This window comes from Mustela nigripes, chromosome 2 (assembly GCF_022355385.1).
Source record: "Mustela nigripes isolate SB6536 chromosome 2, MUSNIG.SB6536, whole genome shotgun sequence".
Taxonomy (NCBI): Eukaryota; Metazoa; Chordata; class Mammalia; order Carnivora; family Mustelidae; genus Mustela; species Mustela nigripes.
In genome coordinates, this window is record NC_081558.1 from 3,253,961 (window position 1) to 3,269,115 (window position 15,155).

General features: G+C 57.9%; 1 protein-coding gene and 2 non-coding genes across 3 annotated transcripts; 1 reads left to right on the top strand and 2 right to left on the bottom strand.

The window, feature by feature from the left end:
* Positions 1-2,014: 2,014 nt before the first annotated feature.
* LOC132009588 (dipeptidyl peptidase 9-like) lies at positions 2,015-9,507 on the bottom strand. The gene is made up of 4 exons (XM_059387628.1): positions 9,322-9,507; positions 8,305-8,357; positions 6,022-6,112; positions 2,015-2,375 (listed from the first exon to the last, which is right to left on the bottom strand). Exons 3-4 carry the CDS (start codon positions 6,075-6,077, stop codon positions 2,015-2,017), a joined length of 417 nt encoding a protein of 138 aa, XP_059243611.1. The 5' UTR covers positions 6,078-6,112; positions 8,305-8,357; positions 9,322-9,507.
* A 234-nt stretch (positions 9,508-9,741) lies between these two features.
* TRNAG-UCC (transfer RNA glycine (anticodon UCC)) lies at positions 9,742-9,813 on the top strand. Its single transcript has one exon. It is a non-coding gene; the product is annotated as a tRNA-Gly (tRNA).
* Positions 9,814-10,022: 209 nt separating this feature from the next.
* On the bottom strand, positions 10,023-10,095 carry TRNAV-CAC (transfer RNA valine (anticodon CAC)). Its single transcript has one exon. It is a non-coding gene; the product is annotated as a tRNA-Val (tRNA).
* Positions 10,096-15,155: the final 5,060 nt, after the last annotated feature.

Below are 15,155 nucleotides of genomic sequence, written 5' to 3' on the forward strand. Positions count from 1 at the left end.
TGACTCACGCTGCGCCCGGGCTCTCCTCTAGGTCACAAGGACACGAGAGGCCTCTCTTCCTTCTCAGGGACTCCCCGAGCTGTTCCTGAGTCCTCTGTCCTACACGAGACACCATGTGCAGGGGACTGGCTGACCCCCATGGAGCAGGGAGCCGCCACCATCCCATCTTCCTGGCGACAGAAGTCCTCTGTTCACGTCCTTAGCGTGAACATCTGGGAGAGCCTTTCGAGAGCCCGGGCCGGCTGGCTCCCCGCAGAACGGCAAGCTGGTGCCTGCTGAGAAGGCAGGGGCTGCCAGGGGCAGCACAGGGGGCAGGCTGCGTGTCTCAGGGCACCCTGAAGGCACTGAGGGACACGGACGGGTGACCAATGTCACCTAAAAGAGGCAGGATGGCTCCGAGATGTCCTAGGAAGGTTCTGGGGTCTCAGCCAAGCCCACAGCAGTCTCGAGCTGCCCACACCCAGTGTGGCAGGCCTCCCGCAGTCTGCAGGGACCCACTCACCCCAACACCCCCCCCAACCACGGACTGCAGACAGTCTGCTCTACGCTGAATCCATTGGTTCCCCGCCGCCGACATTCGGGAGCTCATCCGTCTCTGCTGGCGGCTGCAGCCCAGCAGGAGGCAAGCGGGCAGCAAGGAGCGTGTGTGGCGAGGAGCACGTGCCGAGCAGATGCCCGGGCCCCACGCGGCTCCAAGGTTCTCGGGGCCAGGACACAAGGCCCGGGGTGGGGGCTCTCTGGCACCCGCCGTGTCCTTCCTATGAGGTGCCCCCGGTGGCTCAAACTGGCTCCGGGGGCTGCTGTCCCTTTCAGCGGCGCTGCGGGTGGCTGGACAACGGCCCCCAAGTGCTCTGGTCCTCGTCGCCAGAGCCTGTGATTACGTTACATCCTGCGGCGAGAGGGACCCCGCAGGACGGGATGAAGCAGAAGGTCCGAGCTGGGGAGAGCGGCCTGGACAACCCAGTTGGGCCTGATATGGGGTCACGAGTCCCCACCACGGAGCTGGGGGGGTTTCAGAGCCCAGCGGCCAAGAACAGCAGGGCAGCCACGGGCCAAGGAGCACAGGAACCTCCAGAGCTCAGAGGAGGCAAGGAGCCGATTGTCCCCCAGCCCCTGGAGGGAGCACAGTGTGGCCTTCCACACGCCTTGATTTGGGCCCCAACAAACTGATTTGGGGCTCCCGGTCTCCAGCACAGAAGCAGCAGCCACTGCAGCCCACAAGACCTGGCCCCGTGTAACCCCGGGAGCCACGCCCCCTCAGGTAACAACGTGGGAAGCCCGCTCCATCGGCGGCTCCCAGGCCAGAGTGGGCAAGCCCTTTCCTGTAACACGCGCGTCTTCGACTCTGGGGGCCACACAACGCCCAGAGAGCCACCACACACTGAGCCCTGTTCTAGATCCCTCCTTTCCAAACTCCGTGCCCGCCGGGCCACCGTGTGGCCTCCACATGCCTCCCTACGAAGAGGGGCTGCATCCACTCTGGGAAGGGGAGAGCCGGGCAGCACCCACGGCGGTCACTACTGGCGCCCTCGGGCGGAGGACAGCCTGCATTCACGACCGCGTGCCACCCCTCACCCAAACCCTGCCAGGAACCAGGCTGGCGCGAGGCCTCCCTGGTGCCCTGAAGCTCTTACCCAGCTGGCAGGGAACACAAACCCGCCAATGATCACAGGCGGCGTGTGAAGGGCCGCAGCCAGGGCACACACCCGACAAGGGTGTCAGCGGCCAGGGCACATGCCCAACGAGGATGTCACTAGCAGTCTGTGTGCTTGTGCCAGTATATAGGGCGGGGTGGCAACCGCGTGGCCAGCCACCCTCTGTTATTAGCTCGCGGCACGCACAGTACACAACCATGGCACCCTTCTTTGAGCCTCAGGGCCCCTCTTAGCACCCTGGCCCATGGCGAGTGCACACTGGACTTACTGGTGACCCCACCGCTAGGAGTCGTTCACTGGCCCGGCCCAGCCGGCTGGAACCGGAGACAACCTCAGGGGCTCAGAGCCACATGCAAGGCCTAACCACAGCGCTGCTGCAACCGGGGGGCCGGCCCTGCTCCGCTCCCCTCACACCTGGCCCTGCGGGCGCGCTGCACCAGATCGTCACCGTAAACTGAGAGCTTACCTAGGTAGTAGAGGCGGTGGGAGTGCGGGCTCGACTCGTCTGTCTTCTGCACGAACTGGAAGTCATGCGGGGCCTTGTTGACAATGAGGCCCGAGTTCTTGCGGCTGCCGTGGATGATGCTCCGGAGCCCGTCCCACGAGTGCTTCTGCACCTGGAAGCGGGATGCCGGGTCGTCCATCTCGACCGTGTCACCCCGCTCGGACACCGGTGCCCCGGTGGCCATCCTCTCTGTCCCCTCGGAGTTCAGCGAGAAGCTAGAAGCAGGAGGGGACAGGGTGGGAAGAGGGTGATGCACAAGTTTCGATTACAAGCTGGCCCCTCGCCAGACACTCCTGGCCGCCGCCCAAGACAAGCCCCCACCCGTGTACCCCTTGCCAGCCCCCCTAAATATGTCCCAAATTACTGTCTCTTTCCAGCGACCACAAACGCTTCTAAGATCCAAGCCGTGGTCACCTCTGATTTTAAGAGACCCAAACATTCAATGCAAATCTGATCTCATCACTTAAAGTTCTTCCTTAGTTTTACCACGACCCCTGGGGTAAAAACCAGTCCTTGTCATAGGCTTCAAGGCTCTCTGCCCTCTGGCCCCTGCCAGCCTCTCAAACCTCAACCCCCTTTATCAGTCCTCCCGCCAAAAACAGCCTTGCCTCTGTGCCGCAAACAGGGCAGATCCCTTCCTACCCCCAGGGCCTTTGCATGTGCCACTTCTGCGCAAAACACTTTTCTCCTCTCTTTGCTTGACTAACTTCTAATCAGATCTCAGGGTAAACATCTCTTGGGTCCTCAGAAACCTTTGAGAACCACCTGTGCCAAAGCTGGTCTCTCCAATAGTCTTTCACACATCGCACCCCAACTCTGTTACCCCTACCCTCAGGGCATTTGTCATAATGGTTGGTTGTTGATCTCTTGTCCCATTCGCAGGAGTGTCCCCAAAGTCCGCACGAGGGCCTGACTCCCAGCAGGCATTCCACAGAGGGCCGTGGAAGGACTCTCTTGCATTAAGCCTGCTGGGAAACACTCACGTGCAGAGGACTGAGCATAAAGAATTGACCGGTAAAGCTTGTCACCCACGCCATCCCACTGGGGGTTCGGCGCGGCAAACTCTCGTGCCCCGCCAGAGGGGCTCAGGGCAACAGGTGGCTGTGAGCAGGGAATATGCAAACCAGGTGAGGGCGTGGACGTCCTGGCCTCTCTCGTCCGGCTCCCCGAGCGGCTGCGGCCGAGGCGCGCTCGCTCCCTTCTCCCACCCTTGCTGCTGAGCACATTTCTTGACCGGACTGGCCTGGCCAGGCAAATATTTGTCTTAGGGAAATCTAAACACAGCCGGTGACCCGGTTCTGGAAGAGCTGGGTCTCCAGTGAGGCCAAAGTGAGCAGGGCAGCCTCCCTTTGCTCCACGGCCACAGAATGGTCGAAAGCCTTGCTGGATGCTGGGTCTCCTCGTGTTCCAGGATTAGCAGCTTTGCTTGGCGGGCAGAGTTTGGGGTTCCCTGGCCGGAAGTGGGAGTTGCTACTTCCAGACCCCGGGCAGGGACAGCACAAGTCAAGGGCTTTTAGAGAGGCCCCAGGCAGAGCTGTGTCCCCCTTCACACGGGTGCCCGCCAGTTCCCAGAAGGCCTCGCCCCCTGCCAGGAAGAGTCCGCCACTGCCCCCTACCAACCCCAGACCAAAGTCACCATCACAGGAGAAAGACCCCTGTCTGCTACCACGAGAGGGAGCAGGAGAGAGACACTTCTAAGCATGGCCTCTGTGGGCCGATCTTCAGAGTCCCCTTTCCAGGCCGACCCTGTATCAGAGAAGAGCCAGAAACGCCTCCCTCGCTCCATCCTCCGTGACCCGGCCAGGGCTGGGGTGGGGGCAGCAGAGCAAGCCAGGCCTTCTTGCCCGCCAGCCACGAAAAAGCACATTCAGTCCAGTACTTCCTACGGTGGCTTTGAAGACACAGGGCCCTCGGGTCAAATAAGGAGAGCCAGGGAAGACAGGAGACTCCCCGAGGATCAAATTTGGTGCTAGGGCGGTGCTGGGCACGGGGAGTGCTAGGCAGGGGCCAGGACGGGCTGAGCACTCCAGGACCCACACGGCCCCAAGCGCTATTGGCAGCAAGCCCGGCCCCCCACCCCACCCCCGAACCTGCTGCCACAATCCAAGCCTTGCTCACAGCAGAAAAACAGATCACGACCTCCAGGGCTCCCACAGGGGACCCCACAAGCTAAGGGCCTGGCAGGGGCACTCACACAATCACAGGGCTAATCTCCATAGCAAAGAACAATTAAAAAAAAAAAAGATCTTGCCTCCGATCACTGCAGAGAGCCCAGGGAGCAAGAATATGATCCAGGAGATGAGAAATGAAATGAAACATCGGGAGAAACTTCTAGGAATCTTCTAGCTGCGGCCAGGCGGCCTGAGCTCCCAGACAGGCCAAGGCTTGGTGCTACGCCCGGGGCCTCCACTGACCTCCCTCCTCCCCAGAAGCAGAGAGAGACTGCCGAGGAGGCGGGGGACGAGGAAGAGGTTAAGTAACCGCGGCCCTTCCTAGGCCGGCCTGCGCCGGGCTTCTCCACTCAAGAGTTTACACAGCTGGGGAAACGAAAGTGGATTCCAAGCCACTCGGGCCGGTCCACCTCGCTTCCTTCTGTGGGTCAGCGGGACACCAGCATGCAGCCCGGGAGCTCTGGTGCGGGACGGTCAAGGCCCCAGGGGAGTTCAGAGACCTATCAGCCGTAAGTGGGCACTCCAAGAGCCAGGACCACACCGCCCCCCCCACCCCAGCACGGCCCCAGGGCAGCCACCGGAGACCCAGGCGGGGCCTGAGACCAGGGAAGCAGTCGGAAAGCAAGAAGGAACTGCGCACTCTGTGCTGGGAGCATTCAGCTGACCGCAGAGTGATGCGACAGGAAGGAAGGCGGGCGACCTAGCTCGGGAGGAAATGCCCGAGCAGCCCTGGGACACGCGCTGAGCCCCCGCAGGTGGGGGTTCCCCAGAAACAGCAGGCCATCCTCTGCCCTACCAGGGTTGCCCCGAGCACCATGTTGGCCCTCCACAGTCACAACCAGCCGTACAGACTCCGCATGCAGCCCGGCCTGTACCCGCCATGGACCTGCTGCACTCGACAATGGGGACTCGGGTCTCCAATGCTAACTGACCTCCTGACATGTCTACTACTCACTGGACACTGGGAGCCTGCGTCTGGGGAACGAATCGCTGTACTCAGCATCACCCCTGTCTTCCAGAACCTCTCAAATTCCCTTCCTGCCTCATGGCTTGTACTTGCTAAAAGGAAATGAATCCAGGAGGGGCAGAAACCGACGGTGAGGCAGGCCCGCTCCACAGGGACTTGCTATGGTCTTCCTCTCACGCAAGGCCCCAGGCACGAGATTCACCAAGTGCCCGAGCCTCACGGGTCCAACTATAATTACTTCCAACTACAACCTTGATGACTGAGCTCAGGGGTCATGCCGCATTTGGGAGGCCGCAAAGTAGGCTCAGGTCAAATGACCTGCCCAACGTCACCCCCACAAGGAAGCAGAAGGGACCCCACGGCTATTGGACCCAAAACCCACATCCTAACCACCAGGCCACTGGTTCTCAGCTGGGGCTGATCCCGCCCGAGGAGGCACCAGGCAATGTCTGGGGTGCTAACGTCGAGGGGGCCGGGGCCAGGGGTGCTGCTCCACCTCCTACAGAGAATGACTTGGGCCCTGTGACAGCAGTGACCGGCTGAGAAACCCTACAGCAGCCCACATGGCCTCCTCAAGCAAAACAGCCAGAGGCTTGGGGACACGCAGAAAGGAAGGGGCGGCAGGGCATGATGGGTATCCTCCCAGACCTATGACATCGTCAGAAATTTGGGAACCTCTGAAACGTGCTCAAAGATCAGGGCTTCCGAGGCCACACCCCTTACCTTCTCCAACCTTGTGTGTTCTCGTGGTCCAGGCGGAGCTTCTTAACCTTCCGCATCAACCACCCGGCTGACCTCAGGAGGGTGGGGGAGCCTACGGGAAGAGAGCCCCAGGGCGGTAACTCCAGGCAGTCTGGGAACGCACACTCTCGGCCCTCCTCCCCTGCCCATTTCTCTCGGGACACCCAATGCCAAGGGCATTCTGATAAGGCCCTGCCCAGAAATTCTAGAAGGCGCCTGGCATTTGCCAGAAACCAGCATCTTTTCTGCCACGCAGGTGCAGTCCTCCCAAGGCCAGCAGTCCCTGAGAAGAGGCCAGTTTCAAATGATGCCAGGGACGGCACCCTTGGTGCTCACCAGAAACCGACTCATCCCTCGTTCCCCGCTGTGGCCACTCTCTGACGGCCTTCCCGACCTCAGCTCCTCCCTTTGCCCTGGACCACAATCTCCAGTCATGCTGGCCTCGCTCTCCCCTACGTACTCGGACCCTTTCTCACCTTAGAGCCTTTGTTCTTGCCAGTCCTGCTGCCTGCGGTGCCCTCCCCTGCTTTCCCGACCACCTGCCCCTCCTCTCCTCCACGCCTCAGTCTCGCCCCTTCCAAGGTCTTTCCTGGTACCCGATCTAAAGTCGCTAACCCACAGGGTGCCTGGGTGCCTGGGTGGCTCAGTGGGTTAAGCCTCTGCCTTCGGCTCAGGTCATGATCCCAGAGTCCCAGGATCGAGCCCCACATCGGGCTCTCCGCTCAGCAGAGCCTGCTTCCTCTCTCTCCCCACTTGTAATCTCTATCTGTCAAATAAATAAATAAAATCTTTAAAAAAAAATAAATGAAGTCGCTAACCCAACACACACAACACCTGGTCCTCAGTGTGCCAAGGATGGGGGAAAAGTTGAGTAAGATCCTCAGGCCATCACTAGGCACTCGCATAAGTCTCTGATGGGTCAGATGTTACGACCGCGGCACCTGTGGGCCACCTCCTCGCTCCCTCCCACTTAGTTCACGGATCTCAATGGTGCAACACCCTAGGACCTCAGTAAGTCAAATGATTACGGAATACAGAGTCTCTCGGTGGTCAACTGATTCCCCTAACCTAATTCCCCTATTCCACAAACAGGGCCAGTTCTGCTCCCAGGAGCCATTTCCAGGCGTCACGACCAGGAGGCATGGTACCAGCTCGTTGGCCAGGGAGGGTAAGCGTCACAGGGCATACAGGACACTCGCCTCCACTCCCCACTGCAAAGATGGCTATGGGTGCTGAGGCTGAACCCCGGCTCCAGTAGAGTGAGCACTCTTCACCGGGATGTCAGCTCCGGGGCTGGGGGGTGTGGGGAGCAGGCCTACGTCGGTCCTGTCTCCTCTACTTCTCTGAGCCCAGCACCATGCCTGGCACACACGAAGCATTTTTGGCCAAATTATCGAGACCCTGTCCTTCCCCGAATGCTGTCTGAAGTCAAAGGGAGCCCTGGTTTGGTCAGCAACCAAGCCCCTTCTCGAGGAGAAGCCAGGCCCCCCGGTAGGCAGGTGCCCTGATGCTTCAAGAAGAAAGCAGCACATGGCCCCGGGACAGAGGCTGGAGGGGACAGATGAAGCCAAATGTCACCTTAAGCAGCACTGGTCTCACTCGCAGTCCTGTGGCGAAAAGAGGGGTCGCTGTTGTCAGAGATTGGGGTTCAAAGCCTGGCTCTACAACTTGTGGTCTCTGTGACCTTGAGATGCTGCTTAACCTTTCAGTTAATTTAGGTTAAGTTTAACCTCTCGGTTAAATTGTGTCTCAATTTCCCCAGCTACTGAAGACATTACCTACGCCAAGGGCTGCTGTCAGAATTAGGTGCTCAAGTAAAATCCTAGATGTGGCAAAATCTAGATGTCAGCTAATCCCGTCAACGAAACAGGTCGCTGAAAATCCCAACACGGGGAGAATTGGACCAAAGCTCCTTTTAGAGCCAAGATCCCGGCAGCACGCCCTGGGTTAGGTGTGTGGGGGGGGACAGAGCCACACCTCCACCCCTTCTGGCTGCCGTCAGCATTCCCCCCGATTCTCCCACAATCTTCCAGGGGGTTCTTCCTGGGTAGCCGCTGGAGATGCTGGATGGAAAGAAAAGTCTCCAGCAAGGGCCCACAAAAACCACAGCCACTGGCCTGGGTCCCAGCCAACCGCCTAGGAGGGCAATGACCTCAGGGTTGTAGAAAACCACTTCCTGCAGCCTTCTGTATCCTGGAGCACGAAAATGAATCCCACCAGCCCACATACCCGCCATCACGGTCACCCCACCCCACCCCAACTGACCTTCTAGAGGGTCCAGAAAGCCTCCATTTCAGCTGCAGGCGTGGGACTCAGACCTGGACGGAACCAACGGGTCATTAATGCAGCAGGTTAATGGAGGGGCGGGCTATCGACTCGCTCTCCCTGCAGGCGGGAGTCCTGACCCGCGGCCCAATCCTCTCTACCTGAACAGGCTCTAGAGATGCCTCGGGACCCGGCAGTGCTGTCTGCGGGCCCGAGCTGCCCTCGGGAGAAAAGACCTCCCACCTGGCCCAATTTTCCCGGGAATCAGCCAGGGACTACACCGCAGTGCACACCTCCAGGGCTTCAGTCCCAGCTCCTGGAAAGCGCGTTGGTTCTTGCCACCGAGACAAGGGACTCCCTCACGGCGGGGCGGGCGGGGGGCCAAGGGAACGGGGCCCTTCTGATGGCTCCGCTGCAGCAAGGATGGGGAAGGGTCAAGGCCGGTCTAAAGCTGCGTGGGAAGACGGTGGGCGGCGGGACCCGGCCGGGGGGGAGGCTGAGAGAAGGGCCTGGCTGGCCCCTGTCGGGGTGTGGGCTGGGGGAGGCCACGCGCTGGGGCGGGGTGCGGCGGGGCGGGCAGGAAGCAGGTCCGGGAGGCGGCCTCCGCTCCCTTACGGGGAACGTGTGTTTGCTTGGGGAGGGGACCTCCAGAGCCCGCGGGCAAGGAGCGCGCGGCGGGTGCGGCCACGCCCGGAAGGGGCCGCGGCCGGTGGCTTGAGCAGCGACCCGACGAGCGCGGAGGCTGGGTCGGGGAGGGACGGAGAGGTGGCCCGGCCGCCGCAGCAGGCGGGAGGGGAAGAAGGGCTGACGAGGGCCCCGCGCTGAGGGGAAACCGAGGCGGGGGCTGTTAGAACGGGGAGTCGGGTCCGCGGCAGGGCCGGGGTGCGGGGAGGCCGGGGCGGAGGGCACCCGAGAGGCGGGTCAATGGCGGGTCCACGGTCAGGGCTGAGGGGGGGCCGGTCGATGGCGGGTTCGGGGTCGCGGCCGAGGCCGGACGGGCGCGCGTGCGCTGCTCACCGGGCTCGGGGCCGGCGCGGAGTGGCGGCCGGGCTGGGCAGGGCGTCCCGGGGCCGGAGGGGCCTCACACTAGAGGCTCCATGCCCGGGACTGCGGCCCCGGAAGTGGCGGGCGCGGGGGACAGCAGCAGCAGCGGACACGGGGGAGCCGGCGGCTCGGGCCCCTTTGACCCGGAAGTTGAGCTGCCCAGGCGGCGGCCTACAATTGGCCCGCGCCCGGGCGGTACCAAGAGGCCCACGGCGCTAGGGGGGGATTCGCCTGTTCGGTTCTTGCGGGCAGAGGCTTGGAATTTCCCTGGGGCGGCATCTTCCGGCGCGGGGAGGGACGCTGAAGAGGGACACCCCCATGCAACTTGGTATCATCCAGCCAGACCCATAATACTTCTACTAATAGCGTCTGGGAAAGACATAGCCCGCCGGAGCGTTGGTGGTATAGTGGTTAGCATAGCTGCCTTCCAAGCAGTTGACCCGGGTTCGATTCCCGGCCAACGCAAACAAAAGGGTTGAGTTTTTTTTACTTTTACCATAACTTATTTAAATTTTGTTACTAAAAGCGCCCGATTGGAGCTTTTCTTTTTTTTTTTTTTCTTTCCCCCCAATTACCCTGGGGTAACTTTTAAAACGACGGGAGAAATCTAAAAACCACGGGTCAGGAATAATCGGTGCCACTTTACGATGCTACAGCGAGCGAAAACGCAAGTGTGTTCCCGCCCGGGATCGAACCGGGGACCTTTCGCGTGTGAGGCGAACGTGATAACCGCTACACTACGGAAACCGGCAAGGGGAAGGGCCCCGGGGGCTTTCATAGAGCGCGCGGTTTCGAGGATTCCGGCTCTTCCCTAGCTCCGGGCTCTCCGGCTGGGGCGGTGCGCGCTGGGTCTGTCCGAGCTGCCCTCGGAGCTCTGCTTTTGGGGTTTTTTTGTTTGTTTGTTTGTTTGTTTTTGTTTTTTGTTGTTTGCTTTTTTTAAGCTAGGAGGAGGACCGAGGATAAAGGCAAGAATTTAGGGTCACATTGCTGAATAATCTGCCCCCAGCCCTCCACCCCAAGACCGGGATTAGAGTGCGGGGAGCGAGGCAGTGGCTTCAGCTTCAGCCAAAAAAAAACTCAAGAATCAAGGTAAATGATGTTTGAATGCACGATACCAAGAGACCCTATGAGTGGCCGCACAATTCCGTAAGGAACAATATATCAAAACTAGAACTCGAGACAGGTTTTGGCACTGCCTTGCCGAGAAGTCCTAATGGGGTCCGAGGCAAGTGCAAGAACGTGTGCCCCTCTGTATCTGTTCTCGTGCATTCTTGAAAGGCGATTCCCCCTTCCCCCCAAAAGCATCTTCTGGGAAATACTGAAACTTAAAAGTAGGTGCTTTATGATTCAAAACATGAAGAACTTTTCGTCATGTCACTTTTCTGCGTTTAATGGAACAAACACATGGATCCCATTTGCAACATTTACTTCTGGGGAAAGATTAACCATTGGAAGTTACGTAAGACAGTTTTTCGGGATGCCTCAGAGCCTGGTAGGGCAAGCACTGTCCTGGCCACAGAGCACAAAGACCCTTCTATATTCTTTTCCTGCTGCTGCTGTGACTTAAGACCACAGACAGTGGTTGCAAAAAACCACAAGCTTATTACATATGGTTCTGGAAACGGGAGTCTAAACCCTGATCTGGAGTGACTAGAACCCAGATGTGGGCACGGTTGGCGCCGGAGGCTCCAGGGACAATGGCTTAGCCGGACTTTCCCAGCCTCTGGAGCCCTGATGGCCCCAATCCTCTGTTTCTGTTGGTGCCCCGCCTTCTTTAATTTGGAACTTCTTGCCTCTCTCTTGTATGTGACTCCATGAAGTCCCCCCCCCACACATATGCAAAATAAGCTTCCCATCTTGAGATTCTTACTGCGTTTGCAAGGTCTCTTTTGCCGTGTGGGGGAGCCTAGTCACAGGTTCTGGGGGTTAAGATGTGGCCTTTGCAGAGGATTATTCTTCTCTCCTTATTGGACATCATTCCCTAACATCCTTTTTGATGGCAGTATAGTAGTTCATTCATTCATTCATTCATTCATTCAACAATGATTTACTGACCACCTACTATGCGAAGGGGGCAGCGCAGCAGTCCCAGCTATCCTGGGGGTGGTGATGAGGGGGCTAATTTGAGGGAAACTTAGACCCTCCTTATGCTGCCCTGCCCACAGCTTCCAACCCTCCTCTCCAGATGCCTCCTCTGCCTCCCCTTCCCTCCCTGGTTGCCCAGTCTGGGCCTTGGCCCTCTTCCCTCCACACCCGCACCTCTCCCAGGCCACCTTGTCCTCTTTCGGAGTTCAAACCTGGTGGACACCCATAGTCCTGACTCCCCCCAGGGCCTCCCCTGAGCTCCAAACTGGGATCCAGCTGACCCTCAGTGTCTCCATGCAGGGCGTGGGGGGGGGGTGTCATGGCTGTCCCAAACTTATCATGGTCCAAACTGAACTCCCTGCCTTTCCGGAACCTGCTTGCTATGGACTGAACATGGTGCCCCCGGCCAATCCCTATGTTGAAACCGACTCCCAAGGTGATGGTATTGGGGAGGTGGGGTCTTGGGGAAGGGGTTAGGCCCTGGGGATAGAGTCCCCATGAATGGCATGAGTGCCCTCATGAGAGAGGCTCCAGAGGGCTCCCTGCCCCTTCTGCCCTGTGAACCCACGGGGAGAGGACAGTGGTCATTGCCCAGGAAGAGACCCTCACCAGACATGGAACCTGCCGGCGCCAATCTAAGACGTTGCTCCTTCCTCCATCCCCCGAATGAGCTGAGGACGGGTGGTCTCCTTCTTTCCAGATGCTCAGCAGAACCTGGGAGCTGCCCCGGCCTCCTGGCTTCCCCACCCATATCCAATCACTCAACAAATCCAGTTAGGGCTGCTTTCAAACCACACCCAAAATCAGATCATGGCTTCCCCTGGACGGCCATCTCCCTGGTCCACCCAACCATCATTGTCCTGTACCCCTCCCTTCTGTCCTGTGCCCTGGCTCACGGCCTCGCCCTCACAGTCCATCCTCCCTGTGGCGGCCACCTGTGAGCGCCCGTGAGCACCTGAGTCAGGTCCTGTCCTCCTCTGCCCACAGCCCGCCAGGGCTCCCACCTTCCTGCGGTAAAAGTGGACATCGTCGCTGAGGCCCACCCAGCCCTTGCAGGAAGACCTGTGCTGGTCCCCTTTCTGCGCTCACTTCTTTCCCCTTCACCCAGCCTGCTCCAGCCACATAGGCCTCCTCACTGGTTCCTCCAACTGCCAGGCAGTGCCCTGCCCCAGGACCTTTGCACAGGCTGTGCCCTCTGGCACAAGCATTTTCAGAACTCACTACCTCTCCTCCTTCAATTCTTGATTTCAATGTTACCCCCTCAGAGGAGACTTCCCTGAGTTCCCCCCAACTCGGCACCCACAAATTGAGTGTCTGTCACTTCATCGTGTTCTTTCGGTGGCTTATTTGTCTCTGAAAAAAATCACATTTGTGGGGTGCCTGGGTGGCTCAGTAGGTTAAGCTGCTGCCTTTGGCTCAGGTCATGATCTCAGGGTCCTGAGATCAAGTCCCGCATCAGGCTCTCTGCTCAGCGGGGAGCCTGCTTCCTCCTCTCTCTCTCTGCCTGCCTCTCTGCCTACTTGTGATCTCTCTCTGTCAAATAAATAAATAAAATCTTTAAAAAAAAAAAAAAGAAAAATCACATTTGTGGATTTGTTTGCTTGTCTGTCTTCTGTCTCCTCCACTGGAATATGAACTCCACCAGCTTTTGCGGGCTTTGCTTGCTTGTTGCTTTGTTTGAATCTGTTTTGGTACGTATGTGTCACTGTGGGGTCAGCAAAAGTTTCTCGAAATTATGAGCACATAAGGGTTGGCCAGAGTAGAGAAGACCTGGGAATGGGAATGAAGTAATACAGGTGGGCTTCCAGGTGGAGGGGAAGTAGCTCAGAAAACATGTCATCTCCCCCGTGAACCCCATCAAGGTCTGAGAGCTCATTCATCTGCCAAAACAAAACCAAACAAAACACAAACAAACGAAAACTTTAAATGATTTCTTGGGTCATTCAAACCCACGTGGGGCAACTGATGTGTTGGGTGACATCCCATCGCCCCTCCTCTCAGCCTGGGTTTGCCAGCAGGGTCAGAGAGGTGCCCAGGCTGAAAAGGACGCTACTTCCTTCTTTCCACCAGGTGTCAGCAGGAACACGACCGCCAGGCATCATCCAGCGTCCTCTGCCTCCCAACACGGCCCCTCCCGCTGCCCTTCCAGCCCCGCTCTGAGCCCCAGACCTCAGCATCTCCAAGTCAGACACTCCACTCCCCCAACACACACACCCAACACACATTTGCTGGAGTGTCCCTGTCCCCAAGCAGGTCACCGCGGCAGGCAGGATTGCTGGCCTGTCCTACCAGGCGTCTACCCATTCCGGAGGTTGGAGAGAGGAAGTGGAAGGAGAAAATAGAGAAAAGAAGCAGAGAGGGATTCAGTATTTCCAGTCTGGGAAAAGTCTGTTGCAAAGGCTGGCGTCAGATCCCTTTGGATGTCTGAGAATAACACACACGAAGTAACAGAAATAGATACTAGGAAACATCCTAAGAAAATGTCACACTTTAAACTCATTTACACTGCTAGCCACCCCATGCTACGGGCACTCTCAGCAGCATCATCGCTCTTTTAATGTTGAGGAAACAGGCACAGAGAGATTAAGTAACTTGCCCAAGATCACACAGCTTGTAATAATGAGTCGAGATCCAGAGGCCCCATCCTGAGACTAAGCCATCTTCTACAAAGACGAAGTTCAAGGTAATCAGATACCTGAAAAGAAAAGCCTGTCGAATCTGAACCAGCCATTAGAAGATCTGCTCTGAGCCTCGTCAGGGTCGTGCATATATTAAGACAGAGTGGTCTGGTGGGTTTCCAGGCAAAAGAACAGAGACAGCCCAAATGTGCTCGCACAGTTTCATGAACGAGGAGGCACTCTGTCTTCTGAGCTGGGGCAATGTGGGGAGTTGTGTGTCCTAACCTGCCATGTACGGAGATCACTGCCCGAAAAGGGTACAGATAGAAACACGTCCGGGCCTATGCACAGAATATCCCCGGATGGAATCTGTAAAATGCCGCCAGAACGGCTGGCTGTGGCCTTTGGGAGAGCACAGGGGTTGGGAGCGGGGCTGTTGAGGGGTGGGAGGCTGCTGGGGACCAACTTTCCACTCACACACTTTTATTCAAGTTGAGTTTCTATTTCAAACATACAGAAAAGCATGTAGGGCAATAGAATAATGGCTTTCGAACAACATCCTCTTTTTTTTTTTTTTTTTTTAAACAACACATTTAGATAAAGAATGCTCCCCAGCATACAATTTGGCAGCGCTAGGGAGAGAGCCGGGGGACTGAGCTCGGGGGAAGAGCCCTCCTCTGCAGCATTACAGTTAAAAAGGGTTGACACCACATGCCTCTGGCTGTTCGTGGCTTCGGGCCGTCCCCGGACCAGATCAGCTTGCGCAGAAGTGAAGTTCAAGGGAACCGAGGTAACTGAAAATAAATGCCACCGGACCTTTCCAAATGGGTGGGAGAAAAGCTTCTCCTACACTCTTTGGTCCTGTCAAATTACAATAAACCAAGTGTTAATTTCATAACAAAAACCCAGTAAAAATGCTAAGAATATAGACTACAAGCTTCGAGTTGTTTAAAGATTTTTTTTTAAAGATTTTATTTATTTATTTGACAGAGAGAGATCACAAGTAGGCAGAGAGGCAGGCAGAGAGAGAGAGAGAAGGGGAAGCAGGCTCCCCGCTGAGCAGAGAGCCGATGCGGGGCTCGATCCCAGGACCCCGAGATCATG

What these genes read in the sequence shown, in the direction of transcription:
- LOC132009588 (XM_059387628.1), bottom strand. Translation starts at nt 6,077, where the DNA reads ATGCGGAAGGTTAAGAAGCTCCGCCTGGACCACGAGAACACACAAGGT. An exon ending in AACACACAAGGTTGGAGAAG is followed by an intron (nt 2,376 to 6,021) that starts GTAAGGGGTGTG and finishes TCCTGCTTCTAG; the next exon opens with CTTCTCGCTGAACTCCGAGG.